Genomic DNA, 10,022 nt, shown 5'->3' on the forward strand with positions numbered 1-10,022 from the left:
GTATAGCTGTGTCCGAATACTATTGGCCCACGGTGAAGAGGCGCTGCAGAGAGTACTTCAAATCCCAGAAGGCACCGCTCTAAGAGGTCAGAGGTCAGAGAGCTTCCTTGCTACCTTGAGTTCGGAGAGGCTGATCGCTGGGAATCTCTGGACCTGAAGTTGTTGAGCCCTAAAGTGTCGATATTGGGCTAAATTGATCTTGGAGAAATCGTGTTTCCTTTATTTTCCCATCTGATCATGCAAAGATGAATTGGAATGATGTAGATCACTTAATAAATATTTAAATCTCAGTTTTTCTGCTGGGCACATTGGCCTGCGCCTTTAATCACAGGACTTGGGAGGCAGAGGCAGGTGGATCTTTGTAATTTCGAGGTCATCCTGATCTACAAAGCGAGTCCAGGACAGCCAAGGCTATACAGAAAAACCCTGTCTTGAAAAACTAAAGCCAGGAGCCTGTTTTTCCTCTCATTTATAGGCCAGATGATGCCCTAGGGGAAGGTGCTAATTCTAGTTCCTATGAGGAGAAATTGGGTAACATACCCCACTTCCAGTACAGAAATTTGAGCCTCCTAGCTAGACCACCCAGCTTGCCACCAGGCCTGCCGACTTGGTTCTATTAGTAGGCCACACTTGGCAGTGGGAGAGCATGACCCCTGGGGCTGTCTTCTGGCTTCCACACGGCACTGGCCATAGGCACACATGAAATAAGTTACTAATTAGATACTAAATAAAAACTAAAATTAGACTGACAGCCCCGAAGCAACCAGAGACGGTTTAGTTAGGGCCATGCACTTTGTCATCACCAGTCCCAACAGTGCGACCTTGAACACATGTAATTGACAGGTCTTTTCCTTCACTTGTAAGATAAAGATAATGCCTACCCGACAGGACAGGGATGGTTAAGAGAGGTTAGTGCAGAGCACTTATCAGATGCCTCTACAGATGTTTTCAGAAATATTTCTTGCCAGAGGACGGTGGCCCGTGCCTAATCCTAGCTCTCAGGAGACAGAAGCAGGCAGATCTCTGAGTTTGAGGCGGGCCTGGTCTGTAGCATGACCTCCAGGGCTACACAGAGAAACCCTGTCTTGAAAAAAACCAAGAAAGACTTTAATCCTCAACCTGTGCGTCACGATCCCGCTCAGGTGTATACCAGAATACCCTACCTATCAGATAGTAGCAAATCTTCAGTTATGACGTAGCAATGAAATAAGCTTATGGTTGGGGGTCGCTACAATATGAGGAACCGTATTGACGGGTTGCGGACGGTTGCGAACTCTGCTAAGCTGTCCTCAGAGTTACATTCCCAGCCCTTGTCGCTCAATGTACCATCTCAGAGACCCTGGAAATCTTCCTGGGGTCCCCTGCCTCAAATGAGCCTCCAGCGCTAGGAGGCCTTGGAGACAGATCTGCATAACTCCCACAGGACACAGGACTCCCTCTTTACCTCTGGGATGAGGCTCCACCGGCCGCCTCCTTCCCCACCCAGTATTGCAGTTTCTGTTCTTGAGTAGACAGAATCTACTTGACTTTTATGTAATGACATCCTGAAAGATGCTTAGCAGGTTATGGTTCCTTTGGGGCTAAGCAGTGTCCTGCGCGCTGGCAGCTCAGGCAGGGAAAGAACAAAGAGAGTCAGTCTTCCAAGCCCATGGAGTCCCTAAGAATAAAATTTAGCTCTCTCAGCCGGGCTGGGCTGAGATGATGGATGAATGGATGGTTTACTTTGATAGAAGTTTGAGGCCAGCCTTGGCTACATGGTGAGTTCCAGGCTAGTCTGCACTACCGGAGTGAGATACCGTCTCAAATACAGCAGCAACAAAATTGCCTTCAGTGCTCTACGGCGCTATTAAATCATGCCTCACTCAGTGAAAATGAAAACCTTAGAGCAGATCACATGGCCACACTGCAGCGTGGGCTGCAACTCTGCCATTCCTTCCCCTGCCCTGCTTTATCCCAGGTCATCAAGGAACAAGCACATGATGAGCACTTGTTCTCCGTGGGCCCGCGCTAGGCCCCGGGGACTGTTATCAAGGAACGTTGTGCAGTTCTGCTCCACGGCCTGATGTCACATGCCTGTAATCCCAGCGTTCAGGGGACAGAAGCAGAGGAGCACAACTTTAGGGGCAGCCTGGACTACCTAGTAAGACCCTGTCTCAAACAAGGGTTGGAGGAAGAGGAGAGGGTCTGGGAGAGGAGAGAGAATACTGTGAAATGAGGGGGGTGGGTAGCAATCTGAGGTGTGTGTCTATACAGTCTCCTCTAACTCTCAACATTAACACTTCCTGTGACCCTGTCCTGACCACTCACACAGATGCCCTTTCTCCATGCCTCTCTTCTCCCATCTTGACTTCCTCAATATTTATTGGAACTTGAAATTGCCAGTCTTTTTTTGTCTTCCCCCATTTAAACCTTATGAGTAGAGACTTTTTTTTTTTTTGGCTTGTTCGTTTATTTTCCTTTTTATTAATTAGTTTATTCACTTTGTAGCCCAGCTGCAGTCCCCTCTCTCTTCTCCTCCCAATTACATCCTCCCTCCCTCTTCTCCTTCCTTACCCCTCCCCTGATAGGGGTGGTCCTCCTCCCCTTCCATCTGACCCTAGCCTATCAGTTCTCATCAGGACTGGCTGCATTCTGAGACCATATCTTTCTGTTCACTGCTGTATCCCCAGAGCCTAAACAAAAACAAAAACAAAACAAAAACAGAAAGAGGCACAGAGCAGGCACCTGAGAAACATAATTTCCTTATGATCTGCCTTTCACTTCACTAATTATCTCTTCAGTTGTATCCAATCAGAGGTTAACCCCGCCCACTGCTCTTCTCTTCTAATACTGTGTTTCTCAGTTCTGGAATTTGCATTTGGTTCTTTTCTCTAATTTCCAGCTATCTTATCTTACATGCCTTTGAATATTCCAGGTGCAGTTTCGGGAAGTCATGTTGATAATTCCATTATCTAGATCCTTTAATGAAACTCTCATCTCTGTTGCTTCTGCCACATTTTGTGGCCACATTTGTTGTCATACTGTCTTCAATCCTGATGGGGGTTGCGCTATTGTTTCCTGTCATCCTGCCACCCAAAAGCCAAGTCAGGGAGCTTTTAGGGAGTTGGGTGGTGGTGGGTTCTTTTGTTTGTTTGTTTGTTTGTTTTCGAGACAGGGTTTCTCTGTATAACAGTCCTGGCTGTCCTGAACTTGTTTTGTAGACTAGGCTGGCCTCAACCTCACAGACATCCACCTGCCTCTGCCTCAGAGTGCTGGGATAACAGGCATGTGCCATCAAGCCTGGCCTAGAGCCTCTTTCTTAAGGGGTCCTGAACTATACTTTTTCTCTTTTTTGTCCCTAAGTGTACAGAAAAATCTGCTCTTTTGTTTGTTTGTTTGTTATTTTGTCTTGGTTTGGTTTGGTTTTGGAGACAGGGTTTCTCTGTGTAGCCCTGGCTGTCCTGGAACTCGCTCTGTAGACCAGGCTGGCCTCCAACTCAGAGATCTGCCTGCCTTTGCCTCTGAGTGCTAGAATTAAAGGCTTCCTGTGCGTGCCACCACTGCGTAACTCTGTCCAGTTTCTTAGGCATCTCTTCCATAAGAGACAAATACTTTTAGGATCAAAGCAGCCCAGTGCAGGCCCCTCCTCTTCCGGCCCCTTCATTCTTTTCTGAGGTAACCCCTCGGAATAGAGCCAGAGAGTGCCCATAGTAACCAGACCAACCAGTGCCAATGCTCAGCAGTGCTAACCAGACACCTCAACCTTCACTCATTCCTTCACTGGTCCCAGACATCTGTTGGTCCTACGTTGTACCCTCTGCTGGGTGACAAATTCTAGACCAGATCACAGAAGAAGGCGCCATCTTTTGTTGTCTGTTGTCTGTTGATGCATCTTATGTCTCAGACTCACTCTGGAGCCAAGGATGATCTTAAACCTCTACTCCTCCAGAGTGCTGGGATTACAGGGGTGCACCGCCACACCTGGATTTATAGCTGTTGGCCATGAAAACCAAGTCTTGGGGCCTGAAGGGAAGTACTCTACCAAGCTACCCCCCAGCTCAGGAGACACAGTCATCTTCAGAGTGGCCCGAGAAGCTCTTGAGTGTGGAGGACCGCCTCCATCCTGGAGGGAGTTTCACAGAGGAAGTGGAAAGTTTCTCTGGGGAGGGGCTTTGGGTGTGAATACTGGGTTAAGGCAGAGGAAACGCCTGTTGTCAGAGAGGCTGAGGCAGCTGGGGCAAGGCCAGGCAAGTGTGGGTAAGGGCCAGGTAGGAAGTGGTGTGCACAGGATGGTAGAAGACGTTACCCGATGAGGAAGAAGGCTGAGGGTGGGGGCTTGGCCAGAAACTGAGGAATTTGGTCTCCATCCCCGAGAAAAAGGAGGAGAGGCGGGGGCCATAAGGACAGACTCTCCTGTTTTCTCAAGGCTCAGGAATCAGACCTAAAGGAAGTGTCCAACAGAGCACAGCCATCGGAAGGTCTAGCCTGTAGTTCTAGGACCGCCTCTGCCTTGCCCTCAGTTTTCCCATCTGTCAAATGGGGCTTTCTCTAGAGCCCTCTCAGCTTGGCAACCAGGTTTCTGTCAACACAGATGCTGTCAAGACAGAATGTAGCTGCTCAGAGGCCAAGAGAGGCAAAGGTTTGAAGCCCTACTTCTTTTCCGGGGTATGGACAGACAGCACACGTCTTAATGTCCAAGCCCTCATGACCTTTAAAGATGTTCCCAGAACCCTCATGTCCTACCAGACTACACACACACACACACACACACACACACACCAACCTTGTACCTCATATCTCATGATCTGAAAAGGGAACTTTGCAGGTGGGGGGTGAGGTGCAAGATAATAATTTTCTTTCTTTCTTTTTTTTTCTTTCTTTCTTGAGCCAGGGTTTCTCTGTGTAGACCTGGCTGTCCTGGAACTCACTCTGTAGACCAGGCTGGCCTCAAACTCACAGAGATCTGCCTGCCTCTGCCTCCCCGAGTGCTGGGATTAAGGTGTGTGCCACCACTGCCCAGCAGCAAGATAATCCTTTCTCACTTGGAGTGTAGGTCAGTGGTGGAACACATGCTCAGTGTGTGGTTTCGGGGGAGGGGGAAAATAGAACAAGCTTAAGGGGTTAGTAAAATGATTGGACGGGCAAAGGCGCCTGCTGCCAAGGCCAATTGCCCAAGTTCAATCCCCAGGACCCACACTGTAGAAGGAACAAACCAACTCCTGAACGTGGCCCTCCGACCTCCACACAAACGCAGTGGCATGATGGTGCCTCACACTGATGCTTTAAAAAAGTTTGCAATCAGGCTAGAGAGATGGCCCCGTGCTTAAAAGTGCTTGCTGCTCTTCTAGAGGGCCTGGGTGGGATGCCAGCTCCCATTTCTGGAGGCTCACTCACAATTGTCTGTAGCTCCAGGTCCAAGGGATCTGATGTCTTCTTCTGGACAACATGTGTCCCGTCCCGTCCTGTCCCCTGTTTTTTGTTTTTTTGTTTTTTGTTTGTTTGTTTTGTTTTTGTTTTGTTTTTAAGCGAGAAAGAGAAGTTTAAGCCATCTCAAATGTTCCCAGCAGGGAGTAACTACCTCGTGGCCAGACCTAGGGCTCACTCCTTCTAGCTTCTTAAAAGGGAAGACAACTGTCCAGTTTTCAGCAGGGCGGTCTTGGGCTTCAGCATTGGCCTCCCATCTCCTGCTGCTGGCCACCTGCTGCTTCCCTGGCTGCCAGGCAGCTCTCCCAGGCACAGCAGGCGAGCTGAGGGACCCAGAGTGAAAGAGCAACGGGAAGGGTGCTGTTTGGCGTGGCCCTCCCCCCTCCACTTCCTCCCTTTCTCCCCCTAGGCTTGACTCTCACTTCTTTTTCCCTCTCAGCTTTATCTCAGGAGATCAAGGCCTGTAAGGCCCACTCAGGTTTTACCTTGACTTGTAACCAAGGCCCTGAAACATGTAAAGGAAGACCAGGGAAATCCCCTTTACCATCTGGCGTGTAAGTAAAATAGAGTAAGCCAGGGAGCATGGGTGAGGGGCAGGAGCTGTGCTGCAGAGCCAAGGAAGCAGGGCAGGGAGTCAAGATTTAATCAGGGGCTGGAGACTACTTGTCTAGCTTGTGTGACGCCCTGAGTTCGATCCCCAACACCACATTAAAGAGAAAACAAAACAACAACGACAACAAAGACTAATCCAGTGCGTTTCAGAGCAGCCCTGAAGTGGCTGGCCGTGACTTCAGAAAGACCTGGGCTTAAGTTCACATGACTCCATCAGTTATGAACTTGAACTTTTCTTCATCAGTCAAGTGGGGATAATTATTGCCCAGTTATCACTGAGACCACAGTATTTGTTTTGTTTTGTTTTTTAAATGTGTAAGTTAGGCACTATCCAAACTGTTTAGGGGACTTTCCCATAGCCCTGCCCACAGGGAGAGCCATAGCTGCCTCAGTCTAATTCCTGGGTGCTGGGCTAGGCTTGCCTACTTGTCCTCCTCAACCCCGCCTAGACTGCTATGAATTACTCAGCTCCTACTTTCTTCACTCAGATCCAAAATCTGAGGTCTTCAGAGACCTCAGGGAGGGGTTAGAGAGAGGGCTCAGCAGTTAAGAGCACTTGCTGCCTTTGCAAAGGATCCGAGTTCGAGTGCCCTCATCTACAACCACTGTAACTCCAATTCCAGGGCATCTAATGTTCTCTTCTGGCCTTCACAGGGACCAGCACGCACCCGGTACATGCATGTACATGCAGGTGGGACACCCCTGCATGCACACCCACACACATTTTTTTAAAGAATTATTTTTTCAAATATTTATTCAAAAATAATCCACTTGAGATAAAGAGCCTAAGGCCCAGAGGAAATAGGGCCTGACCCAAAATGAATCAAATCTCGAGATTTTTCCTGAATCTAAATGGCCCTGACCCTTCACAGAACTAATGGCAGCATCCATCATTTTTCTTATGAATCCTACATCCGCCCTGCTCTTGGTTCCCTCCTCTTGTCTCTTCTTTGGCATGTCTGTATGTTTTCAGACAGAGTCCTAGGTAGCACAGGCTGGCCTCAAAGTCCCCATCTATCTGTGGCTGTCCTGATCCTCCTGAGTTCTGGGATTACAGAGCTCATTTCTTTTTTTAATTTTATTTATTTTATGTATGTGAGTGCTCTATCTGCATGTACACCTGCCTGCCAGAAGGGGGCGTCAGATCCCAGTATAGATGGTTGTGAGTCACCATGTGGTTGCTGGGAATTAAACTCAGGACAGAGCAGACAGTGCTTTTAACGGCTGAGCCATCTCTCTATCCCAGGAACTCATTCTTTAAAACAAAACACATCTGCCGTTCATAGAATAGTTGCTAGAGTTGGGCACTATCAATATGAAGGAGTTCTTTTTGTTATTGAGACAGAATCTTACCAGGTAGTTCTGACTGTCTTGAAACTTGAAATCCACTATGGAGACCAGGCTGGCTTCAAACTCAGAGGTCCACCCAATGCTGCCACCTAAGAGCTGGTACTAAAGGCACTTACTGCTACACCAGGATTACTGGCTCTGTCTAAATGATTTCTATTTGATCTGCATTGATTTTTTTTGCCTGCATGTATGTCTGTGTGTGTGTGTCAGATACTCTGGAACTGGAGTTAACAGATGATTGTGAGCTCCTATGTGGGTGTGGAGAATTGAACCTGGGTCCTCTGGAAGAGCAGTCAGGGTCCTTAAAATAAGTTATCAGCCAACAGGATGATACAGGTTTGCAGTTTCAGCATTTAGAGGCAGAGACACAAGGATCCTGAATTTAAACCCAGCCAGAGTGTAGACCATGTCTCAAATGCTTGAAAATAAGGATTATCATTGTTATTTGGTCCTCCCACACTTTTTCTTTTTCTTTTTCTTTTTTTTTTTTAGGTTTGGAGGCATGTTAAAGACTCAGAGATTCAGCCTCAGGCCTGACCCTGCCCAGGACATATGGTTCCAAGCCTAGAAAACATCCTGCAATTACCCTCTTGTTGCCTCTCATGCCCTGCCTATGCTTCTGAGAACTCAGAATTCATCTATCAGGTCTTGGAACCTCCAGGCTAGTTTCATCCACCCCCAGGTTTGAAAGAAGGAAGCTCTCTTCCCCGCCCCTGAGGCCCTCCTTCCTCCCCCCTCCTCCCCTATCTGCTGGGCCTCCTAGTTCAAAAGCAGCCAAGTTCAAAGAGGCCTGCAGATTGCCCCAGCTCCTCTCTCAAAGCTGCTGCAGAGCCCAGAGAGATCCAGGATGAACTCCTTCCTCCTCCTCCTCACCATCAGTCTCCTGATTGTTGTTCAGGTAAGGACAATCTTCAGAGCCCCTGCAGTCACCACTGGCCCTCCAATGATGGACTGGGCTGGGTTGGGGGAGGAAATGCAGGTATCTGGGGGACCCAGCCCTCTGCCACAGGAACAGAAATAGATGGTCACCAACCGGAGACCAGGGATTTAGGAGGGCCAATATATCTGGGTTTCCATTCCTCTCAGGCCACCCTGGGAGAAGCCAGTGTTCCCATGTGGGGAAACCTCACAGACTGTCAGGTACATGAAGCAGTAGCCCTGCTGAGGAGAGCTACAGAGATGATGGCCCTTCTGAGAGGAGGGAAGAAATGTCTACTAGACTGCCATAGGTGGCGGAGGGTCCCCTGCCCCTGCTAGAGTGAAGGCTGGGCACGTGGGACGCAGAGGTGGAGGTCTGCCGTTCACTTTCTAAATCAGCCGCCACTCCGGGAGGCAGCCTTCGGGGCACTTGTGTGCCCAGAGGGACCTGATTAATACAGGGAATGGAGCCATTAAGTTATCAATCAAGAACATCTTGACCGAGCATCAAAGGCATGTTGATAACCGCCAAAACTAGTCTGGTTCCCGTCAGGAGCAGCTTCACAGCTTCACTTACGGCTCGCTCGGTCAAGCATCAAGGACAACCTGCCACTTGGCATTTCTACCCTGCCCCCCCCCCCCCCACACACACACACTCTGCCAGGGAACTTTTCATTCAGCCCTGCTTCTCCCAACCATCATGGACCCTCCCTGACACTTAGGAGACAAGGAAACTGAGGCTCTGGGAGAGGAAGCCCTTCCTCAGGTTCGTAAGGTCAAGGGACGGGGTTTCTGTCTGTTTCCCTCAAAGCTGGAGGGTCCGGTGGCCTGAAGAGTGACAGGAAGTTTTCTGTAGGGTTGGGGAGAAGCAACAAGGACAAAGATGGCTTTATCACTGCCTGTGACGAGGCGGGAAGCCAAACATCCCTCCCAGCAGGGCCTATGGCAGAAGCTTTTTGAAGGCTGAGAGCTGTGGAAAGGAGCAAAGGAAAACAAGCCCTTAACAGGAGGTTCGAATCCTCCCACGCTCCGCACTTCTCTTGCAGATCCAAACAGAAATCTTGGGAACTAATGCTACTGTCGAGGCCATGGCCAACGCCGCCACCACCGTCAAAGGCGGCACAGCCAAAGCCCCCACAACCAAAGCCCCCACAACCAAAGCCCCCACAACCAAAGCCACCTCGAAACCCTCAAAGAGCGGGGCGGCATCCATTACCGATGTGGGCGCCTACAATTTCTTCTTCTTTGCCAACACCTTAATGTGCCTCTTCTACCTCAGCTGAGGGGAAGGTGACAGCCCTACGCTCCTAAAACAGCTGCCACCATCAGTATCGAGAGACATCCCAACCCAGTCCTCGGGAAGATCCAGAGAATCTTGAGAAGTTAAAAGTTCACAGCCAATGGCCAAAATTGGGAGGTACTGATGGACGGTGCACCCAGCTGGGGCTCAATAAAGTTATACTTATGCTTAGGTGGGGCCTCACGAGTGGTCGCTCGTCATCACTGACCCCTGGAGCCACACGTGTGTGGCAGCCTCAGGAGCTGTCTGTGGCCGTGTGCTCAGAAGGTGACGCCAAGGCACTCCCCCGAGGCTACCCATCTCAAAGTTCCCCTGTGTACAGAGCACACCCTTAGAGTCATCCTGCAGAGACAAGGGACGGGAAACCGGTCCCCCCATCCCCGCCGCTGCTTCCCTTGGGCCTGAGTATTTGCGAGTGATGAACCCAGTGCCACCTTCA

The 10,022-nt window shown here is 49.5% G+C and overlaps 1 protein-coding gene across 1 annotated transcript; it reads left to right on the forward strand.

The window, feature by feature from the left end:
* The first annotated feature begins 8,104 nt into the window (after positions 1-8,104).
* LOC110552596 (CAMPATH-1 antigen-like) lies at positions 8,105-9,754 on the forward strand. The gene is made up of 2 exons (XM_021644066.2): positions 8,105-8,263; positions 9,330-9,754. The coding sequence occupies exons 1-2, from the start codon at positions 8,213-8,215 to the stop codon at positions 9,564-9,566; spliced, it is 288 nt and encodes a 95-aa protein (XP_021499741.1). The 5' UTR covers positions 8,105-8,212; the 3' UTR covers positions 9,567-9,754.
* The last annotated feature ends 268 nt before the right edge of the window (positions 9,755-10,022 follow it).

The sequence above is a fragment of the Meriones unguiculatus genome, chromosome 3 (assembly GCF_030254825.1).
Source record: "Meriones unguiculatus strain TT.TT164.6M chromosome 3, Bangor_MerUng_6.1, whole genome shotgun sequence".
NCBI lineage: Eukaryota > Metazoa > Chordata > Mammalia > Rodentia > Muridae > Meriones > Meriones unguiculatus.